This window comes from Pongo pygmaeus, chromosome 10 (assembly GCF_028885625.2).
Source record: "Pongo pygmaeus isolate AG05252 chromosome 10, NHGRI_mPonPyg2-v2.0_pri, whole genome shotgun sequence".
Classification (NCBI taxonomy): domain Eukaryota; kingdom Metazoa; phylum Chordata; class Mammalia; order Primates; family Hominidae; genus Pongo; species Pongo pygmaeus.
The window spans coordinates 80,462,439-80,489,453 of record NC_072383.2 but is presented as its reverse complement, the minus strand read 5'-3'; the positions used below and the strand labels follow the sequence as shown (position 1 = coordinate 80,489,453).

At 34.0% G+C, this 27,015-nt stretch overlaps 1 protein-coding gene across 7 annotated transcripts in view; it reads right to left on the bottom strand.

Moving 5' to 3' along the window:
* The window catches only part of METTL25 (methyltransferase like 25), a 124,649-nt gene that overhangs the window by 43,450 nt on the left and 54,184 nt on the right, over positions 1-27,015 (bottom strand). For all 7 annotated transcript variants that reach the window (XR_010122647.1, XM_063646527.1, XM_054443479.2 and 4 more), the window contains 2 exons: positions 4,627-4,721; positions 652-681 (listed from right to left, as the gene is read on the bottom strand). Coding sequence is in view for 6 of the 7 variants with exons in the window: in XM_063646527.1 (XP_063502597.1) it covers positions 652-681; positions 4,627-4,721 (125 nt within the window). In the remaining variant the exon portion in view is untranslated. The remainder of the gene's footprint in view (positions 1-651; positions 682-4,626; positions 4,722-27,015) is intronic.

Sequence of the window (27,015 nt, the reverse complement as noted above, 5' to 3'; positions counted from 1 at the left end):
AAATTATTATTTTTAACAATTCAAATTGACACATTAATGTTCCTTGAACAAAAGCAAAAGAAAGATTTCTAAACTTTAGGTTAAATTTAAAAATTTTATGAAAGGGTCCAAAAACTCTTAAAAAAATCTTAATGTTTCCTGAATACAAGGTAAAGGATAAGACAATTACATGGATATTTGGGGGATTATATTTAACTTCTATGTCTAAGTGCAAACCCATTTGGCTACTGCAACTAATGGGTAATCAAGTCAGTAAAGAAAAAATTTATCAAACAATCAACTGAAGTATGTGTTTTGGACTATAGTTAAAATGATGTACTGAATAATATAGGTTATCTTTGCTTGAACTAAGCACATAAAAACCTAATTGTCAACAACAGCATTCTTCAGAAATATTTAGAGACTGTTTAGTACAATACAAAGAAATGAGTAGTATAAGAGCATAATGCAGAAATTTTCCTAAAAGCTCAAAAGTTCTGAAAAGTTCATTTTGCTTTTAAAGTAAACTTACAGAAAATGCACAGATTTGAATATGCATCTGGGACAAGATATTTATTAAATTCCATTAGGTTTTAAGTTCATCAGCAGGTCAAGTATGAAGAGTACTTGAGAGAAAAACTGTCCTGTTCATCAGTTAACACTCTTACTTACCCCTTGGCCAGCTGCAACCCGCTCCAATGCCTTAAAGGGAAAAAAACAAGACAGATTGCTGATATATTGAGTCTTATCTTGTAAGATTTATAAACACACTGTATAAGAGTTTGTAAAACTGACATTTAGAAAGATTAATTATGTGATAATATGTAAGTTTATGCACTTAACAGTGTTAATATCATTAAAGAATGTTAACTAGTATGCTTGTGTAATTTAGAGCTAATTTATAATGGATGTGTGTCATATACACAAACACATATCCTTGAATGTCAATTCTAATTATACACAGTCCTTGAATTTCAGAAGGAATTAGAAAACAGGAAAGAAATGAAATGACATAGTCTTGGTTCATTTTTAGTGTAGCTAAAACAATCAAATAAATCCAACACTATTATTATGCACATATACAGACATAGATATATTTCTATATTTGAACATATTTTCTCATAATTTTAATAAACATGATTTCATCTTTTAGTGAACAAAAAAAATCCAGATTATAATTAAAAACTTATTTTGGAAAACTATATGTATTTTTGGTCTGTGTGATCTACAAATTCAAATCAAGTTCACATATGATCAAGTGCCAGGTAGAAGAGAAAGTAACACATATTTTTACAATTTTATATATACTGGTTTTTACATTTATATTTATTTAAAATCCAAAACATTTTTTACAAAATATTTCCTAACATTTATAATAAATACTCATAATTCAAAATATATGAAAGATTTGTCATAATTTAAATATAGAATAGTCTTTTGAAACTTTGAGTTTTTAGATATATTTCCAAATATATATAATTTTTAGCTAAATTTTATTTAAAAAGTTTAAATTAGGAAACATTTCAAACACAGAAAAGTAATAAATGTATAAGAGATGTGCATATACTTGCTACTCAAATTTAAAATACCCATATTTGCTTCAGGTTTTTATATTTTCATAAATGAAACTGTTTACATATAGCTAAATCACACACTTTTAAAATGAAAAGATAATTTACAATATCGTTTTATAAGTATAAGAGCAATTTTTGTAGATACACAAGATCACTGTCAAGATAAGTAACTTTCCTTAAATTGCATAGCTAGTTAGCAAAGAACTGAGCAAGAACTAAAAACTTGTTATTTGAATCCTGGTTTATCATGCGCTCACACCATGTGGAGTTAGTGGGAAAAAGAGTTCGTTGCATGAAAACTGGCTTCACAGAAATGGTTTGAAGAAAAAAAATGTAATATTCCCATTTACTTGAAGGATACTTTCACTGAACATCTACAGCCAAGTAGAATGTTATGAATACAGGAGACAGCTATTATATAATTTTCATATTATGTTAAACAGCAACAGGTCCAGAACAGATTTATCCTTGAAGATAACAATGAGTTTTCATTTATGGTACTCCTTGTGCTAATTTCAGATTAGATTTTTCTTATAAATTTTCCTAAAGGCCAAACGGAATTAAAAAAAATAGACTATTTAAAAAGAGGCGATTTGGTGTCCATAAAAATATCATATACCCCAAGACTGCTTTTGGTATGTGTTGCCGATGAGCTTAATTTAGAAATAGAAATAATAAATTGTGATTACATAATAAAAGATAATCAGGTAGGTGGTTAAAAAGTGTTTTGCAAACATTAACACTGTTCTTGAACAATGACAAAGAGGACGAAGAAAACATACCAAGCATTCATTTCATACTAGTCTGGAATAATTTAGAAGTTTTATCAGGCTTAACGTATGCTAATGCTATTGCTCTAATTTAATTAATATTTTGTGTCTGGTTAGTATCCTTAACTGTTTATCTGAAAGCATTCCCCAGAAAACCCAGCAAAGTATCTTTTTTTTTTTTTTAAAGAAGACCACTTAAGCTTTGAATATTTTTCAAAAATGTCAGTTATGGAGCAAAAGGCAATAAAATAAGATATATTAAAAGAATTGTTCCTTAGATTTTCCAACATTACTTTGGAATCAAAAAAATAAGACAAGGTGGACATGGGTTGGGATGGAGCTAAGGAGAAGGGCATTCCATGGGCAGCTGACATTGATCAGGGCAAGTTAAGGCCAGCATGGTCTGCTAATTCTACATTTACAGAATTTATTTTCCAAAGTATTCGTTTTGGTTCTCTGAATGTTTATTTTAATAGAAATAATTCTTTTTTATGGATACAATATAATCTTTTGTCTTTCTAAGGGATATTACATAGTTCTTTTCTTTTAGATAGTCTACATTTCTTCCCAGTTGCTTTTTCTTTTTTTAAATCTAATCTCTTTTTTTTTTTTTGGTTAAACTTCCCTTAGATATGTATTGACTCTTGGCTTTCTGTTAATAATTAAAATGAGGATAACATAAATCTGATTAAAAGTATTTTGCTTATGAGTGAGGACTATTAGTTGTGGGTCTCACCACAGAGAGATAGATCTATCTTGTTACGTTGTGAAATCCCTGATACCAATATCTTGAGGTCTTTTCTCTGAGGCTAGATTCACTTCATAAAGACTATTTCAATTTCTTGCGTCAAGGGTATATAACACTGGCTATGAGCATTTTGATGTTCAAGTTATCCCAAGAAGAACCTGTCATTCTAACAAGAACTTGAACAAGTACCATTTACTAGAGAATGAGAGAACAAGACAAATTTCCAGAAAAGTAGTTTAAGTGGGGCTACCAAAGGAAATTATTATGTTAGCATAAATACATTTCTAAGATAATTCTAGTATATAACTTAGAACACTGGCACACTATTTCTTATATTGCTATGTAACAGGCATAGAAATAATGGGTCCTAAAAGAATTAGTTTATCTTGCAGTTGGACATTAAACATATTATTTAATCAACTGTATTTTATTTTATTTTACTTTGTTAAATATTTTATTGCATAAATTTAAAGTGTACAACATGATGTTTATATATATATAGACAGTTCCCAACTTTCAACTTTGCAATAGTGCAAAAGTGATATGCATTCAGTAGATACTATAATTTGAATACTCATACAACCATTATATTTTTCACTTTCCATACAGTTTTCAATAAATTGCATGAGATATTCAGCACTTTATTATAAAACAGGCTTTGTGTTAGATGATTTTGCCCAACTGTAGGTTAATGTTTAAGTGTTCTGACCACGTTTAAAGTAGGCTAAGTTAAGCTATGATATTTGGTAAGTTAGGTGTATTAAGTGCATTTTTGTCTGTAGTTTCAACGTATGAAGGGTTTATTGGGACATAACCCCATCATAAGCTGAGCAGCATCTATATCTAGTGAAATGATTATAATAGGTAAGCAATTTATTAATAACATAGCCACCATCTTACATAATTACCATTTGTGTGTGTGTGCAGTAAGAGCACCTAAAATCCACTCTCAGAAGATTTCCAGTATATAATACAATATTAACTATAGTCCTTACATTGTACTTTAGATCTCCAAATTTATTAATTCTACATAGCTGCAGTATTTTAGTTTTCTGATAACACAAAAATCACTTACATTATTTAACTCATTTCTTTGTAAACTGACATAGTGCCATGAATAGAGAACATTATGGGCTACAGTGTTCTAGGTCTGAGGGCACTAGTCAAATGAAGCACAATAAATGTTTTATTTAATTAGATAGTTACTTCATATCTCAATTAGCTTAATATTTTTCTGATTCTATAAAAATTTAGGAAACCAAACGATCTGCTATAAAGAAACACAAACCACACAGCGTTGGATAAAGTATTGAACACTTTACATTATATTTTATATAATAATTAAAATACTTATATATAATTTTATCATTACACTTCATGTAGAGTGGATATTATTTAAAGGGCAAGTCATTTTTTTCTTATAATTTCCAATGCACAAAAGCATTAATGAGGATGTTCTGCAAAATTTGGCATTGAATGCATGATACTATCCAAAAATAATAAATTCTACAACATCTGGATAAAGCTGTTACTCCAGGAAAAAATATAACCATACCAAACATGCTGACATTCTGGCATTACGACCACAGCACCATCTCTCTTCCTTTAAATAGTGGCACATTGGAAATCCCCACTTTTCCTGAGTATGTTCTGCAGATGGGGGAAAAATACGGATTATTTAAATAAAATTCTTTCTTTTTCAGTTAAAATAAATAATCTACCAAGAAAGCAAATCAGTCATTGAGAAAGTAAAAACAGTAGTTAAACATGGAAATGGTGATGTTTAACAGTTCATTCCAGTTTGTTAATTGAAAGCATACAAATGTTATGAAAATGGTATTTGCTCAACACAGCTGCTTTGTGTTTAAATTCCAAGTCTGGTACCAACCAATTTGACAAAACAATTTCTGTAAGATTTAGCAATTTAAAATGCAAATACTCTTGATATTCAATATAACTATAGGAGATAAGTAATGAGATATTGAAAATTTATTGTTGACCTGACTTTTTAAAAATGATTTATTAAATATGACATTTGGCAATTTATTATAGAACAATATAAATTCATTCCTAACAATGTTGAAGCATCAGATTTTTTCTTTTAGCCACTATCTTCCACTTTCAGAAAAAGAACAGCTGTACAGGCTCTTATTTCTTCATTATGCTAACAGACTGTAATATTTTCAATTGACCCAATTCAGCTCAATTGCACCTATGTTTTACAACAAAAACAAAAATCAATGTTCGTTACTTAATCACATATCTACTACTCAGCTTATAGAGTTACACATGCAACTTGGTGATGTTAACATTTCTTATGTAGAACTATTAGTTCCACAGGGTTTTTGAAAAGAAAAAGAAAGCAATTTCTATTTTAAATTAAGATCTAGAAAATTTTATTTAAAACAAACCCAGTGACAATTAAAAAAAAAGTTGAGATAAACATAAATATTAATTTATATTATATTATTAAAAGTAAAATAAAATAAAAACAAAAAGGTGCTTTGCAAGAAAATGCAATTGGGATAGATTCCCCTAAATAAACTTCTGTACCATGAGGGATCAGATGACTTTTGATTAAAAAAGAACAAGTTTAAATTTTACAATCATAGCCTATGAAAGATGTTACAATCATAGCCTATCCAGATGTTCAGGTATTAAATAAAAATTTATAACAGACCCTACTGATAATCAGATGGAAGATATGGACCATCCTCCCTAGGAATATAAATAATAATACAAATAAACAACTCAACAGCAAAACAACTAATCCAATTAAAATGCAGCCAAAGGATCTGAACAGACATTTCTGAAAAGTTGGCATACAAATGGCCAACAGGTGTATGAAAAAATGCTGAACATCACTAATCATCAGGGAAGCGCAAATCATGTAGCCATATGAAAAACAGCATGGAGGTTTCTCAAAAAAACAAAAACAGAACTACCATACATACAATCCAGAAATCCCATTACTGGATATTTATCCAAAGGAAAATAATCAATTATCTCAAAAGGATATCTACAACCTCATGTTTATTGCAGCACTATTCACAGTAGCAAAGATATGAAATCATCCTAAGTATCCATCAACAGATGAATAGATATAGATAAGGAAAATGTGGTATATATATACACAATAGAGTATTATTTGGTCAAAAAAAAAATAAAACCCTACATTTGCAGCAATATGGGTAGAAATGGAAGTCACTGTGGTAAGTGAGATAAGCCAGGCACAGAAAGGCAAATATCACACATTCTCACTCATATGTGAGAGCTAAATATATTATCTCATGGAGATAGGGAGTAGAATGACAGTTATCTGAGGCTGGGAGGGGTATATGTGCTGTAGGGAGAGGTAGATGAAGAGAGGTAGATTAATTGGTACAAACATACAATTGGATTGCAGAAATAAGTTTTAATATTCGATTGCACAGTAAGGTGGCTATAGTTAACAACAATATATTGTATATTTAAAAACAGCTAGAAGAGATTTGAAATGTTCCCAATACACAGAAATGATAAATGCTTGAAGTGATGGATACCCTGAATACCCTGGCTTGATCATTACACATTCTGTGCATTTATCAAAATATCACATATATCCTGTAAACATGTACAAATATTATGTATCAATAAAAATGCTAGTATTTACACAGCACTTAACATTGAGACACTATTGTAAGTCCTTTAAATGTATTAACTAGCTTCAGTTCCTAGAACAATTCCGTGAAGTAGGTATACTATTATTCTCATGTTCCAGATAGGGAAACTGAGCACAGACAGACAAGTTAAGTCAATTGCCTTACTTACAAATCAAGCACAAGGCAGAGCTGGAATTTAAACTCAGGCAATCTGAATCCAGAACTCATGCTCTTAAACACTCATGCTATATAAATGTACCTTAACAAACAATTTCACTTACAATTGCATAGGACTCATAGAGCCCTTGCAGACTATCCAAGTCCTAGGGACTCTGGGCTACTTCTATTTCCAAGATGACTTCAAAGACTGGTTTGGGTTTTACTGAAGCTTTTATGATTTAAGTGAGACATGATTATTACTAAATGAAAGGGTTACAATAAGTATTTTATTTTTTTCCTAACAAATAAAAAGAGAAATACAGATCTTGCTGTAAAAAGTAAAGGGCTAGAGAGACGGGGGTGTGCTATTTTATTCAAACTGGTTTATTACTAACCAATAAAACAGCTACTCCTCCCTTTACCCATCCATTCTCTCCTTATTCCTAGTAGTAACAGAGAACTCAACTGCTGAGACTAGAGGCTGCAATTTTCAGATTTCCATGCAACTACTAGGATAGCTACATGACTAGGTTGTGGCCAATTGAATGTGGGCAGAAATTATATGCACAAATTCCAGGTCATGTACTTAAAAGGGATGGGGGGGTATGTTTTTTCACCCACACTTTCTACCCCTACCTGCTTACTTAATTTCTTTTCTGTCTGGAATGTGTTCATGGTACCAAGCAAACTAAGACCATGCAAACAAGAGCAGTAGAGAGTAGAACAAAAAAATAGAAGAACCTTCAGTTCCTATAAGACTTTTTGGTACAGAGCTTCTAGAGCAGTTCTACTTGTTGACCTCTGGATTGAAATATAAATGTCCCTGTGTCTTGTTTAAGTCACTGTTACTTTGGTCCTAAATCTATTTTACATTTAAATCTTCATCTTAATGTTTGCCAAACTTTTTATAGCTCAGCACTCTTGGAATATAGCAAAATCTGTATATCACACTAGAATAAACAGATGATGATTGTGGTCACAGGCAAAACCCAGGGAACAAGGGAAACAATATCTCAGGAATACCCATAAAACATCTCTGTTCTAATTAACACAGAAGTCTTTTTCTGAGGGTGTGCTATTTGAGCAGAGATTTAAGTCTAATGAAGCATGCCATAAGGATGAGAGGAAGATTTAATGAAATATGAAACAAAAATTTAAAAACTGAGCTTCCAGTAGGATATAGTTACTCCCCAAAACAAAATAGAGAATATATTACAGCTTAAAATAATTGACTACAATTTTTTAACCTCTTCTAATATACTAACCAAATACCTACAAACAAACAAATTTGTAACACTGGAAGAAAAAGAGATGAAAGTCAATGTAGTGCAGAATTATGAAAAGAATCCAAAAAAATTGATTTGTAATGAAAGGTATAATTAGTGGACCATCACTGCTCTGCAATTTACCTTAGGCTGCCAGGAAAAAAGCTCGTGTACTTTCCTGAAAACAGGCACAGAGGTCTTTCCTCAATGATAATCTAAAGAAAACTTGGACTAGAAAAAATAATACTTAACATTAGATTGAAAGGGGTACAGCATATATGAAAAATACACTACACTGGAAAGGGTATATTATTAGAAGGAAAAATCTAATACAAGAAACCCATAGCCAAGTATACTCCCAAATTCATGACCCACAGAAACTATGAGAGATACTAAATAATTGTTGTGGCTATAAGCCATTTGAGTTTTGGGGTGACTTCTTACACAACATTAGATAACACACACAGTCTACAATTAGCAATGAGAAGTATGGAGGCTTATTCCATACAAGGAATGTGGGAGAGAAATCCACTGCTTGAGGAGTATGGACAGTGTGCTTCATTACAAGAGCTAGGTTTTGATTAGGTAGGAAAACAAAGAAACTTTCAGAGAAGAGGCAGTATATATAGGCAATTTTGATAATGACTGACTGAATTCCAGAAAATGGGATACTTAGTCAAAACCAAGGGCTTATGGAGATACCTTTGATTAGGGTCCTAGGAATAAGAAATGAGCTGTGAGTCCTCAGGCTCTGGTGGTAGCTAATATGAACAGGGATAAAAGGCATGATGGGATTAGTTCTCAGAGTTCTGGAGACAAAGTGGAGAAGCTGTAAGTGTTGTGGTAGAGGGAAGATGGGGTGAAAATTTTTGCATGGGAACAGAGTTCTGGGCTTCCCAGTTGATTTCTGGTGATAAAGGGAAGATCTGGGCAGAGAGACACAGGATTCCTGGGATCCCTCTTGTTTCCAGGTGATACAGATGGAAGCCAACAAGGGAGCCATCACACCTGGAGCCCATGGGGCTGTGATTGGAGAAGTGGAGCATAATAAAAGATGGTCTTACTTCAGATATGTTTCCTGACTTGTGCTGATGAAGATTATGAGGCTGAAGGAGGGTTATGGTCTCCCTTAGAACTCATAAAGCTACTATTTACCACCACAACGAAGGCTGACAGAGGGTACTCAACCTGTGTGTAAGAGAGTTCCCTCTTAAATATTTAACAACGTATGAAGGACAGAAGGGCAGTCTTCCTTGATGCACCTGGCTCCCTGAATTCCTATCCAGAACACCTAGGAACTTTAAGATACAACTGCAGTTTACAGGAACTGCCAGCCTTCGCTCAAAGCTATATGAAAACACATCACTCCTCTGGACACCACGTGGTTACATAACCATCTTGAAGTTTTCTGAATCTGCCTAACAGTTTCCTTTGCGGTTGAGATCACAGTGGCCTCACACCTTTGCTCTTTATCTAATGGAGTTAAGTGCAAACAACTGAAAAGGAGGCAGCAAACCCTCAAAGTCAAACAAAGCCTTTTATGTAGATCCTCAATATTATCTTCAGAATCTGTTTCATTAGTTTCATTCTGTCTGCAGTGAGGACTGAAGCTCCCTCATATGACCTGAATCAAAGTTAAGAGTTCACCATTTCTACTTTTATGTATCAGTCTTCTCTTTGCGTTCATATACCCATATTCAAATCTAATCAAATTAAGCATTAATCATCCTTTATCAGTGAATCAAATTGCTTTCCCCTAGCCTCACTTCCATAATTTTGGAATAGATGAAGTCTCTTCTTTTCTATCCTATTTCTTAGTATTTCTTGCAAGCTTTAGAAACAATAATCTCTTAATTTTAGAGACTGTACTAGTTATTCCTTCTTGTGTTAATATCATTATCCACCTAATTAAACAAGCTTGAACTTTAGAACAATTTTCCATTATTCTAAATTCTTATACATACATCTTCTTAATTATACTTCTTTTTCATATTCAGTCTTCATTAGCTACTAACTTGGTAATGCAATACCTACTCATTAAATCTTTTGTCGCTTTGTTTTGTCTTCTTGCCCATCCTTTATACTAAGAGCAATATTATTTTTCTAAAACACACACATTAACCATGTCAGCAGCAGCTCTTGTTTCCCTCAACAGTGTAATCTATGAGAACAAACACAATGGGTTAAAAAATACTGTAGATTTCCGGAAACTCTTGACACCTCATTCATTAAACAATCTCTTCATCTGGCTTCCATAATACCATTCTTTCTTATTTGTGGCCTTAATTCTCTTTATACTCCCTTGCTGACTCATCACATTCTATCTGCCTATGAAATGTTCCCATGGTTTTCTCTTGCCACTCCCCACATCCCTTTAATACTTTCTTTGAACAAAGGCTCAAAAACTCAAATGCCTGCAGTGGTTAAACACATGTATAAAGTGGTAGGTAAGATGTAATAGATATAAACCTATTTGTATGATAACCAAGTATCACATCTGCTGGGTCCTACTGCTTTTTAAAGCACAAGGTGGGCATAATAAAATTGCCCAAATTGCCCAAAATTAGTCTGTGAGGACCTCTGTCAGTGAAAGCCAATTTGTAACCTTTGCACTACCTATACTCTTCCCCTAACTATACTCTTTCTCTAGGATATCTTATCTATACCGCAATACACAACGATAATTCTTGTATTAGTTTTCTCAGGCTGCAGTAACAAAATAACCACAAACTGGATGGCTTAAGACAACAGAAATTAATTCTCTCACAAATCTGGATGCCAGGAGTCCAAAATCAAGCTGTTGGCTAGGCCACAGACCCTCTGAAGGCTCTAGGGAAGAATACTTCATTGTTTCTTCCATTACCAGTTTCTGGTGATTACTAGTAACCCTTGTCATTTTCTACCTGTCTTCACATGGCAGTTTTCTCTCTGTGTCTCTCTGTGTGCGCTCTCCTAGGATATCAATCATTGGATTTAGGGCCACCCAATCCAGTATGATGACTCCATCTTAACTAATTAAATTTGCAAAGACCCAGTTTTCAGATAAGGTCATATTCTGAAGTTCTTCATGAACATGACTTTCTGGGAGATATTTATCAACCCATTACCATTCCTAAGTTATATCTGGAATCCTATACTCTTCTGTGAGATCTAGTTTTGCATTATCAATATCCGTTATACATATATATATAGTTTTGTATTATACTTTAAGCTCTAAAGTACATGTGCACAACGTGCAGGTTAGTTACATATGTATACATGTGCCATGTTGGCGTGCTGCACCCCCATTAACTCGTCATTTACATTAGGTATATCTCCTAATGCTATCCCTCCCCCCTTCCCCCATCCCACAACAGGCCCCGGGGTGTGATGTTCCCCTTCCTGTGTCCAAGTGTTCTCATTGTTCAATTCCCACCTATGAGTAAGAACATGCGGTGTTTGGTTTTTCGTCCTTGTGATAGTTTGCTGAGAATGATGGTTTCCAGCTTCATCCACATCCCTACAAAGGAAACGAATTCATCATTTTTTATGGCTGCATAGTATTCCATGGTGTATATGTGCCACATTTTCTTAATCCAGTTTATCACTGTTGGACATCTGGGTTGGTTCCAAGTCTTTGCTATTGTGAGTCGTGCTGCAATAAACATACGTGTGCATGTGTCTTTATAGCAGTATGATTTATATTCCTTTGGGTATATACCCAGTAATGGGATGGCTGGGTCAAATGGTATTTCTAGTTCTAGATCCCCGAGGAATCGCCACACTGTCTTCCACAATGGCTGAACTAGTTTACAGTCCCACCAACAGTGTAAAAGTGTTCCTATTTCTCCACATCCTCTCCAGCACCTGTTGTTTCCTGACTTTTTAATGATCACCATTGTAACTGGTGTGACATGATATCTCATTGTGGTTTTGATTTGCATTTATCTGATAGCCAGTGATGATGAGCATTTTGTCATGTGTCTGTTGGCTGCATAAATGCCTTTTGAGAAGTGTCTGTTCATATCCTTCACCCACTTTTTGATGGGGTTATTTTTTTCTTGTAAATTTGTTTGAGTTTTTTGTAGATTCTGGATATTAGCCCTTTGTCAGATGAGTAGGTTGCAAAAATTTTCTCCCATTCTGTAGGTTGCCTGTTCACTCTGATGGTAGTTTCTTTTGCTGTGCAGAAGCTCTTTCGTTTAATTAGATCCCATTTGTCAATTTTGGCTTTTGTTGCCATTGCTTTTGGTGTTTTAGACATGAAGTCCTTGCCCATGCCTATGTCCTGAATGGTAATGCCTAGGTTTTCTTCTAGGGTTTTTATGGTTTTAGGTCTAACATTTAAGTCTTTAATCCATCTTGAATTAATTTTTGTATAAGGTGTAAGGAAGGGATCCAGTTCAGCTTGCTACATATGGCTAGCCAGTTTTCCCAGCACCATTTATTAAACAGGGAATGCTTTCCCCATTTGTTGTTTTTGTCAGGTTTGTCAAAGATCAGATAGTTGTAGATGTGTGGTATTATTTCTGAGGGCTCTGTTCTGCTCCAGTGGTCTATATCTCTGTTTTGGTACCAGTACCATGCTGTTTTGGTTACTGTAGCCTTGTAGTATAGTTTGAAGTCAGGTAGCGTGATGCTTCCAGATTTATTCTTTTGGCTTAGGATTGACTTGGCAATGCGGGCTCTTTTTCGGTTCCATATAAAGTAGTTTTTTCCAATTCTGTGAAGAAAGTCATCGGTAGCTTGATGGGGATGGCATTGAATCTATAAATTACCTTGGGCAGTATGGCCATTTTCACGATATTGATTCTTCCTACCCATGAGCATGGAATGTTCTTCCATTTGTTTGTATCCTCTTTTATTTTGTTGAGCAGTGGTTTGTAGTTCTCCTTGAAGAGGTCCTTCACATCCCTTGTAAGTTGGATTCCTAGGTATTTTACTCTTTTTGAAGGAATTGTGAATGGGAGTTCACTCATGATTTGGCTCTCTGTTTGTCTGTTATTGGTGTATAAGAATGCTTGTGATTTTTGCATATTGAGTTTGTATCCTGAGACTTTGCTGAAGTTGCTTATCAGCTTAAGGAAATTTTGGGCTGAGACGATGGGGTTTTCTAAATATACAATCATGTCATCTGCAAACAGGGACAATTTGACTTCCTCTTTTCCTAATTGAATGCCCTTTATTTCTTTCTCCTGCCTGATTGCCCTGGCCAGAACTTCGAACACTATGTTGAATAGGAGTGGTGAGAGAGGGCATCCCTGTCTTGTGCCAGTTTTCAAAGGGAATGCTTCCAGTTTTTGCCCATTCAGTATGATATTGGCTGTGGGTCTGTCATAAATAGCTCATTATTTTTAGATACGTCCCATCAATACCTAATTTATTGAGAGTTTTTAGCATGAAGGGCTGTTGAATTTTGTCAAAGGCCTTTTCTGCATCTATTGAGATAATCATGTGGTTTTTGTCTTTGGTTCTGTTTATATGCTGGATTACGTTTATTGATTTGCATATGTTGAACCAGCCTTGCATCCCAGGGATGAAGCCCACTTGATGTTCGTGGATAAGCTTTTTGATGTGCTGCTGGATTTGGTTTGCCAGTATTTTATTGAGGATTTTTGCATTGATGTTCATCAAGGATATTGGTCTAAAATTCTTTTTTTGTTGTGTCTCTTCCAGGCTTTGGTATCAGGATGATGCTGGCCTCATAAAATGAGTTAGGAAGGATTCCCTCTTTTTCTGTTGACTGGAATAGTTTCAGAGGAATGGTACCAGCTCCTCCTTGTACCTCTGGTAGAATCTGGCTGTGAATCCATCTGGTCCTGGACTTTTTTTGGTTGGTAAGCCATTAATTATTGCCTCAATTTCAGAGCCTGTTATTGGTCTATTAAGAGATTCAACTTCTTCCTGGTTTAGTCTTGGGAGGGTGTATGTGTCAAGGAATTTCCCATTTGTTCTAGATTTTCTAGTTTATTTGAGCAGAGGTGTTTATAGTATTCTCTGATGGTAGTTTGTATTTCTGTGGGATCGGTGATGATAATCCCCTTTATCATTTTTTATTGCATCTATTTGATTCTTCTCTCTTTTCTTCTTTATTAGTCTTGCTAGTGGTCTATCAATTTTGTTGATCCTTTCAAAAAACCAGCTCCTGGATTCATTGATTTTTTTGAAGGGTTTTTTGCTTCTCTATCTCCTTCAGTTCTGCTTTGATCTTAGTTATTTCTTGCCTTATCAACATCCTAACCACCATTTCCAAATGGATATTTCATTGGCACCTTAAAATCAACATGTCTAAAATTTAACTAACTTCATAGTACAAATCTAGATCTCATGAAGTTTCAGAATTTAATAACTGGCAGTAATATTTATTCATTTACACAAGTCAAAAAATTCAGGAGACATCTCTGACACTTTCTCATTCAGTTTGTTTTAGAAATTCCTGTTTATTTATCTCCTAAATTTTCCTCAAATCTATAAATTCTCTATTTCCACCATCCCAAACTACCTGGACTGGTACAACAATCTCTTGATTGGTGTGCCAACATCCACTCTTGCTCCCTTGTATTCCAATCTCAATTCTGCAACCATGATGATCTTTTAAAATGTAAACCTCGTCAGGGCCGGGCATGGTGGCTCACGCCTGTAATTCCAGCACTTTGGGAGGCCAAGGTGGGCAGATCTCCTGAGGTCAGGAGTTCAAGACCAGCCTGGCCAACATGGTGAAAGCCCATCTGTACTAAAAATCCAAATATTAGCCGGGCATGGTGATGGGCACCTGTAATCTGAGCTACTTCGGAGGCTGAGGCAGGAGAATCTCTTGAACCTAGGAGGCGGAGGCGGAGGTTGCAGTGAGCCGAGATTGTACCACTGCACTCCAGCCTGGGTGACAGACGAGACTCCACCTCCAAAAAAAGAAAAAAAAAAATCAAACCTCATCAGTTCACTTTCCTGTTTAAAAAATCCTTCTTCTCCTCAACAAATCCCTTTTTTCCTTTTAATACTAAGACCCCAATCCTTAGTATGATTGACAAAATCCTACATGATCTGCTTGTGCCTGGTTTGCCAGCTTCATTTCACACTTCATTTGCTGTTTCGACTTTTTACAATTTGGATTTTTAATATTATATATATTTATTGAGTACTTAATATGGGCCAGTCACTCAATTCATGGCTAAATACTCTTTAATTTCTAATGAATGAACAATTCACACCTGATATGTATTTTTCCCCTCCCTTTCTTTTCTTAAAACTGTTTTATTGAGGTATGGTTGACATATAATAAGCTGCAGATATGTAATGTATACAACTTTATGTGTTTGGAAATAAGTCAACACCTGTAAAGCCATCAAGCCAACATCATTAGCAATGCCAAAAACTTATTCATTACCTTTAAATGTTGTCTGCTCCCTGTTTTTTTCTCCATTTGTAGTAAAAGGACTTAATATAAGATACACCCTTTTAGGAATTTTTAAGTATACAATACAGTACTGTGAATCATAGGCGCTATATTATACACACAATATATCTCCAAATTTTATTTTGTATAATCAAAACTTTGTACCCTTTGACTAATACTTCCCTATTTCTCTCCCACCCAGCCCCCGCTCTTGCTTCTGGGTTTGACTATTTTAGATTTCACATACAAGTGAGATCATGCAGTATTTTTCTCTGCCTAGCTTAATTCACTTAAGATAATTTTCTCCAGGTCCATTCATATTGTAGAAAATGGCAGGACTTGCTTCTTTTTAAAGGCTGAGTAATATTCCATCGTATGTGTGTACCACATTTTCTTTATCCATTTATTCATTAATGGAGATGAAATGATTCTATATCTTAGGTTACTGTGAATAATGCTGTCATAAATACAGGAGTACAGATATCTCTTCGAGATCCAGATTTCAATTCCTTTAGATACATACTCAAAAGTCAGAATGCTGAATAAAATGGTAATTCTACTTTTAATTCTTTGAGGAACCTCCGTATCATTTTCCACGGGGACTGCACCAATTTATATTCCTTCCAACAATGTAAAAGGGTTCCCTTTATATCCTTGTCAAGATTTGTTGTCCTGCGGGTTTTTTTTTTTTTTTTTAATAGCAGTCATTTTAACAGGTATGAGGTGACATTTCATTGTGGTTTTAATTTGCCTTTCCCTGATGATCAGTAATGTTGAGCACTTTTCCATATACTTATTAGCTATCTGTACATCTTCTTTAAAGCAGTGTTGAACTTATGGGGTTCTGCATGGCCAGGCACATTGTCCAGTATCATATCAAAAGAACTTTAAAAGCAGCCCCTTATGGACAAGATACTTCATGACTTCAGACATAGCATTGAAGAAATCAATCCAGAAAAAGGGTTCTTGTCCAGGCCTTCTTGTTGTACAACTGAAAAGCAGGCAACTGATGTTTATCTTTTCCCTTCAAGGCCCAGGAGTTAGTAGTTTTAGAGATAAGGACATTTCTGATGATAAACTTGATTGAATTTGCACAAAACAGTAGACTTAGCCTACCTCTTCCTGCCTTAAATCCTGGTGCTTGCTTCTCTTCCTTATTAATAAGTGTTCTTTGTGGCATTTTTTTTTAATCCAGAATATGGCACTTTTATCTGCACTGAAAACTTGTTCAGGAAGATACCCTTACATTTCAACAGTTTTCTTAATAGCATCTGGGAACTTGTCTGCTGCCTCTTGATCAGCATCTGCTGCTTCTCCTATTATCTTGACAATTTGTTTTAAGCCAAACATCTTTCTAAAATCATCACACCATCCCTTGTTGACATTAAATTCTCCAGCTTTAAATCCTTTACTGATGTAGATTTAGATCCTTTTGCTTTAACTTGTCATATAATGACTTCACTTTTTCTCAAATCAAATTAGTGTTTATAGATAGGCTTTTCTTTTCGCAATCACATACCCACATAAAACTGCATTTTCAAAAACCTTCCACAAAAAGTGTCAGTGACACTTTCACAGCTTCCCTAATTTTCTTTTCTTTTTTACAATAGTCCTTATGATGGATTCATTTATCTTGAAATGGTGGTCAGCCGCAGCTGCAGACCTCAATCTATGGTACATATTAAGGAACTCAAGTTTTTTTGTCATGACTTGCCTTCTTGGGAACATTTACAGCATCACGAGTGGCACTTAGTATAGATCCCATGATGTTATTCAAGGCTTATGGTTTTATACTAAACAAGATGAGAAATATGCTAGAACTGTGAAATATCATTTTTACTGCAATATGCAACTTACTGAATAGACTAACTGCTCAGGTGGAGATGATTAGTGTCACACATTTTTTAAAGTGGGTATTTCAAACATTTGACCTCAATGAAATAGCAACAGGAGATGGCTACAAAATTGCTACAGCAGAATAGTATATATTATAGTTAATTTTATGCAGTCATGATTTAGTACTACACCTTTATGTTTGATGTGCCTTTACATTTCTCTGTACTATAAATAGCACCATGTACAATATATTTATCAAAACATATACAAAGTCAACCTGTCCGAAACTGAACAACTCTCATCTCAGTTCTGCCCTTTCCGTGGTTATATCCAGATCAATAAATGACAACTCCATTCTTCCATTATTTTAGTTCAAAAGCCATTGATATATACTTTGCTTTTCTCTTTTACACTTTCATATTAAGTGTCAATACATGTAAAATATATTCAGAATTTAACCATCTCTTCCAAAGTTCCCCTCTGATCTGCACTATCGCCATCTTCCATATGGATTCCAACAATAGTTCCCTAAGAAATTTCCCTGCTTTTTATCACAACACTGTTTTAGCCATGCTCATCTCTGTTCTTCCTTGAAAGGCCAACAGGTTCCTGCCTTTGAGTTTTTTACTTGCTGTTCCCTGTCTGGAAGACTGTCTCCAAGACAGCTGCATGGCTTGCTCCCTCATCTTTCAACTGTCTGCTCAACGTCATCTTAACAACAAAGCTTCTCCTGGCTACCCTATATAAAACAGCATGCCTCCAAACTCACATTGCTTTATTTTTCTCCATAGTACTTATCACCATCTGATGTACTAGATATATATCTGCTTGTTATTCTGCTGTCTCTACCTACTAGGAGGTAAATCACATGAGTGCAGGGACTTTTTTTCCACTTCTCATTCAAAAGTATCTGGCACATTGTAGACACTCAATAAATATTTTCGAAAGAATATATAAATGTATGAATGAATTATTAAATTCAGTTTGAATCCTTTTGTTAGAAAAGAGGTATTTGTACTTGTACCCATTTGTATATGTACGTGCATAGCAAGAAATATGTGAAGGGAGTGTCACAAGTGATGCCAAACAAACTTTAACTTTTTAATGTATATGCTTGCTTACTTTCAGAACTCATTTTATAATGTGAATATATTTATTACTTATGTTGAAAGGTAAACATAGAAATAAATGTTGTTTAATATTTTGAGTTCATTCATAGTTGAAAGTTTTTTATTAAAGCTTCCTTTTTGTGTGTCACATGCATCTACATCACTTTTATAATGCTTTGAAACAATAAAGTAAAATTTAGGTTGATAGGCATCTTACAATCTCCCACAAAATATAGATTTTTTTTTTAAAGTCAAGTATCTGTCATTCACCAGCTATTTTACCTTGTTTTAAACATTAGTCTCTGTTCCATGTTATTCTCTTTAAGGACTGATGAAGACTCCTTAGGTTTCCTTAAAAATATCCTTCAAGGGTATCTGAAGAATTGCCATGTAGATTGACACACTCTCAAGTAAAGATGACCTCTCAGTTTTAGTTGCAAGTTTAGAAACTCATTTCCCACCTTAGAATTTTATAGTTTTATAATTAGCATAAGAGGTTATAGGACAATTCTATAAAATTTTCTTGATTTTCATTTCAGGTTTTAAATAAGGCCAAGTATATATGATATTCAAAATATTGCCTAAGGATAAAAGGTGTATTAAACACTATATTGAACTATCAAGATTTGTGAAGTACTTACATGTTACCAGTTTCTAAAATATATTAAAACTAAGAGGATAGGCCCAGCATGGTGCTCACACCTGTAATCCCAGCATTTTGGGAGGCCGAGGTGGGCAGAATGCTTCAGCCCATCCATGAGTTCAAGACCAGCATAAGCAACATAGTGAAACCCTGTCTTTATGACAAAAACAAAACAAAACAAAAATTGACCAGGTGTGGTGTCATGCACCAGTAGTCCCAGCTACTTGGGAAGCTCGGGAGGGAGGACTGCCTGAACCCAGGTCGAGGCTACAGTGAACCATGATCATGATACTGCACTCCAGCCTGGACAACAGAGTGAGACCCTGTCTCAAAAAAAAAAAAAAAAACCTAAATGATAAATATAATTAAATAATTAGGTAAATCAGACCTACTCTTCAGGATTAATAAAATAATGAAGAATAAACTAAAAATAGTATAACCAGAAAAATAATAATATAGAAGGCAATTTAAAAGCAGGCAAGTTCTAAAAATTGCTCTGCTCTTAAATGATCAGAAAAAATGTGGGTATAAAAAGTAACTTAAAAAGATAATGTTTATGTGCAGTTGTCAACAATGATTCAAATTGTAAAGGAGATACTTAACGATTCTAGAATTCAAGACATTTAAAGAAAATCACAGCACGATGATTATATGTTCATGGCAATTAACTAATTCATTCCATAAATATGGACTGAGCCCCTACTGCTCCTTTCTGCCTTCACCAGACTGTACCTTCAATTTAAATCACTGAGATATAGACTCTATGTATGAAGTTTTGTTTCCCAGAAAATACAAACGGAGAGAGTTGGTAATAGTAAAATAGTAATGATTACAATAAAATGATTAAATTTATTATCTCTGATTTGTTTCCTACTGGGCCATGCCAAGTGTGAGGGTTAATTTCATGTGTCAACTTGATTGAGCCATAGGATGCCCAGATATCTGGTTAAACATTATTTCTGGATGGCCCGTGAAGGAGTTTTGGGAAGAAATGAGTGTTTGAATTGAATGAGGTCTGAATAAAGCAGACTGCCCTCCCTAATATAGGTGGGCATCATCAAACCCATTGAGAGTCTGAATAGGACAAAAAGTTAGAGAAAGGTTGAATTCTCTCCCTCACTACCTCACTGCACAAGCTGAGACATCCGTCTTCTCTTGCCTTTGGACTGTGACTTACACCAGTGGCATTCCTGATTCTCAGGCGTTTAGTCTCACACAGGAATGTACGCCACTGGCTTTCCTGGGTCTCCAGCCTGTAGAGAGCATACTGTGGAACTTGTCAGCCTCCATAATTGTGTCAGCCCATTCTTAATAAATCTAATTACATGTATGGGTATGAACACCCTGCCTAATACACCAGGTATATATAGCCCGATTTACAATATCCTTTTTTTCTACTTCTCATCTCCACTGCTAATTCCTTTATATGATCAATGTACTAGTATTTCACTTATCCTTTGGTTAAAAATGCAGGCTGGAAATGTGATCTCAAGGTATATGTATATAAAGTGTGATGTATATAAAAAAGAAAATAAACACCCAGTTTTAAAAGACATTTATATTACTTTAATGGAGTCATATCTACATTAAAACATTTTTTATTAATGAATCAGTCCAGATACAACTGTCCTGGTATTTTTATGCATGACTATACAATGGCAAAACCCAGGTGCTGAGAGAAAACATTGTGTTGGTTTGGCAAACACTGTGATAGCAGCTTCCCAATGGAGTTTCTCACTGTGTATGACAGGTTCCGTCTGCTGCAAAACTCCATGCTTGATAAAATAATTTATAATGAGACACATATGGAACACCTGAGATAATTTTTATACTAATATTACAGATGATGTTGTAACTTCATACCAATAAAAATTTCACACATTGTGTCAAATGGATGATAATGAAGAAAATTTAGGCAACTTTCTGGTAATTTATTTACCACAGGAAAAAAGAAATGAGAATGCTATGGCTAAATATTTTTCAAGGTTATTTGCTCTACAGTATCAAAATCTAGATTTATATATAAAATGAGTAGATTATAATCTAGTTTTTTTAAAACCTGTCTTATATTAATTTGACTGTCAACTCTCTGACAAGAATTTGTCAATTTTGCTTTCATATTACTTTATATACAAAGTATAAACTCTTCCTCTTTACTACTACTTTTAAGTGGACATATTCATTTTCTATTTTGGATTTAAACACATTATTGGCTTCTTTTATTTACCATGAACACAGGGAGAACATTTTTATGCTGAATAAATCCAATCTGCATGAGCTTCAAAAACCACTTTCTATTAGTCACAAAAAATAACGAGGTGCAAATTAAAGAAAAAAATAAGCAAAATATATTAAAGTTCCATTTCTAACTACTTAAAGGCAGCAAGAACATGCCCCATGGCAAAAATAAAATCAGTGCCAGTATTCTAGAAAACACAGAGCTGACTGAAGATCACATACAGCTGTCAGAGTGAGGTAATTGTGCACAGAATGCCAAGTACATCTAGAAATCTCAGTATTCATCTCATATTAATTGGCAAGAATGTTTCTGAGACATAGGTCCAGCTGAACAGTGAGGAGTAATGTGATATTGTAACAAAAGCTTATAAACAGCTGAATCTACAAGGCTGGCAGTAAAGTCTACTCATCTACTACAGGATTGCAAAGAACAATACCTACACTAGCCACACCAGAAACTTAATTCAAGCCGAGATAGATCCTGATAGTTCCTCACTGAATTACTAAACAAACTAATACACTATTAATATTAATATAGTTAAGAAAAAAATATATATATACATTTGTTATAAATTGTTGCTAGTTTTACTTCTTAAAACCCAAACATATAAAACTTGGAGAAACAACACTTATGGCCATTATTATACTGGTATAAATGTAAAAGTATAATTTTCAAAAATTTCTTATTATCATCCAAATGCAGAATCACAGCAGGAAAGTAGAGTATTTATTATTTATTATTTATTTATGCAAATCCAATATAAGTAAGAAAAAAAAAGATACTAAAAGTAAATGTCTTCATAAATACAAATAAGGTTAAATTGAAATAATACGCATGTTTTGGAAAGCTACATTCAAGTTATAGAATGGTATCATCAGAACCAGAAGAGACAGATCATCTAATTTAACCCCTCTCTTGCTTCACTAATTTACAGATGATCCACAAAAGCTAACCAATTCATCCAGGTCACAATACTGCAGAGACAGAGGAGAACGCTACTCGCTCAAAGCAACTTTTCTATGCAGTGTTTCTGCACTCCCTTGGACATCTAGAAATCACTCTCTCTATGCTTGGAATGTAACTTATACATAACTCTAATACAGTACCTATCAAACTGTATTACAATTGTCTTATCTGTAACAAAACCTATTTATTATATTATATATTACTTTAAAATGTTTCATTTAGATATCTTCAGTATCTAGCAAAGTGGGCAGTGGGTGCATACTTAGTTTGCTGAGTGCCTCCTAAATCTCAGCATATTCTATGTTGAATAAATATTTATTGATACTTATGGCCCAATGTTGTTGTTACTAAATTGGCTCTTATGTTCTCATTATTTCAAAGTCTTCATTCTAGTTTCATGGTTTAAATTAGGAGTTGCTAAAAAATGTTCATGCCTCAATCTCCAGATTCTTGACAAAATACTAATGATTTATAGGAAGGCCAAAAGAGAGTCACTGAAAAGAATTAATTTAAAATATAACCAATCACATACAACTGTTTTTTAAATCTTTCTTTTCTTCAAGGATTTATTTTGAAGCATAATCAATCACATAATTTGTTTTAAAACTTTATTTTTTTCAAATTTTATGTTCAAATTATTAGAAAAAAATTATAGTAATAAACATGTAATGCTGGGGCACAATAGTAAGTAAAGTAAAATACTTCCTCTTCAACTTAGAAGAAATTTATGAATCTGGAAAATCCCTGTGAGATTCCACTGAGAAACTGGAGCCTTTATATGAAAAGTTCAATGTCTGAAATACGAACAAACTTAAAAGGACATAAATATTCTTTTATACTTGTCAAAAGAAAGTAACTTATTTTTTTAAAAAATATATATTTAGCATCTGATATATGCCAGATACTATTTGGTAAACAAATGATAACACAGATAAGTTGATTTGCAGCTTAAATCAGCAAATTCAGTTAGTAAGAACAAACAAATTTATATAGTGATGTTTTACAAACTGTAGGTGAAAGCCAGTGGAATGGAAAAGCTGGCTCTTACTGGGTCCAGAGGGAGCTGACTGTGTGCATCTCTTGCCAACCCAGCATTTACTGACATCAGGTTGGTAGCTTGAAACTGACCACATTAGGTATACTTGCACAATGGAATGAGGAAATACTACACATTAGGGTTTTTATTCAGAGGCAGAGCCAACCATTAAACATTTACCATCACACTGCTTAGTCAAAACCCATTAAAGGCTCATGAAATCAATTGATTAGATTGTGACAAATATTTTATAAAATTTGAAAGAAAGGAACTGAATAAGATTGTCAACAGGAATGCATGGGTTATAAGATTAAGTACCTATTAAGGAACAAATACTAACCAAAAAGAAAAAGAGTCCAGTTATTTTTTGTAAAACGTAAGTACTAGTTTTATTTATTTCTCTATATACCAGGTAGTGTTGAAAAATGTTTCTTAATGTGAGTCTGACTCAAAAAAATGTGAAACTACTACTATAACCAAGAGAACAAACATAATGTTCTTCCATAAACATGTTTAGTAACTTTTGTGGTCATTATATGCTTTGTGGTTAAAGATCACATGTTTGGAAGAGGAAATAAACCTTCATAGCTAATAGGAAGCTTCTTAATTATTAAATTGTAAAGTTAAATAATTCTTTATTAAAAATTAGTTAATTTGGAAGCATCTTGTTCCTTCTCAAGGAATACCGAAGCATGGAATTATAATTTATAATCACAAAAGAATCTGACTTTGTGTAGATTTAAAGTTAAGTAAGACCTCTGTCTCACCAGAGTAGTATGCTTTGATCATTTTGCTCCAGTGATTGATGGAATATAAACTTTCTCTAACCTTCTTCTGTTTCTTATCTTTGCTAAGAAGAGCAAAGCCAAACAAGTACCTTGAATTCTCAAATTACTTATGTCAACATAATTATTTCTTCTGGAGAGGTCTCATCAAATACCTTTGTCTCTTCTTTAGTTTTGACCAGTGCTGAATCAGTGCTTTTTTTTTTTTTTTAACCATTTATACCATTTATAATTTTATTTCATATGTTATTCCTTTGTTGACTGCTTGCTATATACCCCACTTTATGGTAAATGGTAGGAATGAAACAAAAACATTGAAGAAACATGTTCCAACTTTGCCCCAAAACTTGATTCTCCCTTAGTGTTTCCTATCATATACGTTGTTCTGTCACCCACCCAGCTGCTCAAAACAGAAACTTGATAATAATCCTTGATAATCCCTTTTCCTTTATCTCCTTTAAACAATCTTAAATGCTTCTTGAATTTTTCAAATTTATTCTCTTCCTACCACTGCTACCCTTATTTTTGTTCCCACCTTTGTGGTTTCTAATTATGAAATTATTAAAGCTCAAGTTTGCCATGGTACACAAATACCCTTAGTAGCTTCAGCATTTCCATTATCTTTGAGGACTTCAGCATTCTTCTATATACTGACTGGATATATGTTTCCAGCATTTCAATGCTTCTAGGAAAAATTAATTGTATTCAGCATTTTTAGTTCAATATAATAGGAGGGTCAGCCAAGATATCTAGCCACATGTATCTTATGATTTAGTTGGGATTTTCTAAGATTTGAGCTCATATTTAATAGATTTTAATCTGTTGAAATTTCAAGAGCCTGAATTTAAGAAGTAGTTCCCTTAAAGGATTTGAATTTGCTTATGCATGAGACAGACTAAAGACTGCTTTGTCTCATTCAAGGGTATGGCTTAGTATGGACATTTCAGGATCAGCTTCCCCATTAGTTGGGGACCATCATAAGTCTTTAGATCTCAATGTGACCAGCATTTATCTCAGAACAACACTATCTATCACTTTATGGCTCATAGTTCCCTCCTTTGGTCTCAACTCCTCTTCCTCCCTCTTACCATTCTCTTCTTTTAAATTTTTTGTTTATGATTTTTCTTGATCCATAGAGATTTCCCTTATTTTGTGTGGACTCAGCAATGCCTAAAAAAATACATGTTCTAATTTAGCCAGGATCTAGCTGAACTGTAGCAGGAGGAACACTCAAAAATTTCATCTCTTACACTGCTGGAAATGGAAGTCAAATTCATGCTGTTTTGAAAAGAGAAACAATGCTTTATTCCTCAATATCCTCCAAACTTCCAGCACTAAAAGCCCATAGCAGTAAACAGTCTTGTTTAAGAAAACACATATTGTATAAGATAGAAAATATTGTTAAATCTTTACTGAAAAGACAGCAATTGTTTGCACTGTTTCAATGATAGGATTAATTCATTGCCACTAACTGGACTAAGACATTAGTCATACATTTCTCTATGATATAATAAATGATTTAGTGCTGATATTAACTGATTAATGTTATGTTAGCAGTTTTAGTATCATATATATAATATTTGAGAAATCTGTAAATGTAAGATAAGCTTACTTAAACAGTATGTTACATGTTCAAACAATGTGCTCAACACGTTTTTCTTCAACCTCTAGACACCTTTTCAGATGAAGTACCTCTAAATTTAAAGCAAAGGAACAATTTTTAAACCTCAACAACAGTAAAGATAATGATCTACATATGTAGATATGTAGCCTCCTCCCTCACAATTTCCAGAGATGATACAACTCAAGAAACAATCTACACTAGGATAGGTATCATGCACCCTTGACAAATTTCTGTTTGACACAGAAATGGCAGCACCAGATTGAAAGACACCATCAAAAGATGATTTGTGACCCTCTACTGTTTTTTATTTTTTTTAAGTAAATGGAGGAATCTATGGGAGAATCACCTCTTTATCCCATATCATATTAAGGCTGGGGGTAAACATGAAGTTAAGCCTGTAGGCTTTCGAGGGTTACACCACTGATATTTGACTGTGCAAATGCGGCGTGCACTAACAATACTAGAAGACGCCCTGGGTCTACTAGGCTGAGAGGAGGCAGGGAAGGAGCACATCAGTCACAAATTTGCGTCCTGGCAAGAGTTGCTCCCAGTAGCAACTGATGATTCCTTAACAAAATCATGGTTCAGTTAGCAAAGAAGAAAAAATGTGTGGATCTGAATTGGTAACTAGTAGTGCTTCCTCTGTTTATACCTTTATCAGGAAAACAACCAAGTTATACTGATATTTACCCAAAAAAGTTCTCTCCACAACTTCTAGAAGAAGAAATAATGTAAACACTTCAAATTAATTATTACAATAATCAATATTCAAAATACTGAAACATTAATCAAGCTTGGCCAAACAGACACTCTATAAAGGACTGCAATAAAAATGTTTCTGGTATTTCTTGTTCTCCTAGGGACGACTGGCTTATAATGTAAAAATATTTAAAAGTAGTTTTAAAACATATGGTATAAATTCAGTATTCACAATGGCTCAGAGTGCTTTGCGGTATTTTTGAAAACTGACATTCATGACAGACTACCATGGTCTACCACACTGTATTGGGTAGACACATTCATGGAAAACATATATTGTTTACATAGTAAATATCATCATAAAAAGTAGCAATGTACATACCAGAATTTTCTACTGTACTATATTAGACTATTAATAACTCAAATTTACATCCCAAAGGGCAACACTGCCCCAATTCAAACTTAAAAACAGCTGTGCAAATAAAGTGAGGGTGAAGGTGTGTAAGATATTAAGAGAAGGACACATGACATATTTGACCATTCAGAGATATAACTCCATGGAACCTAGAG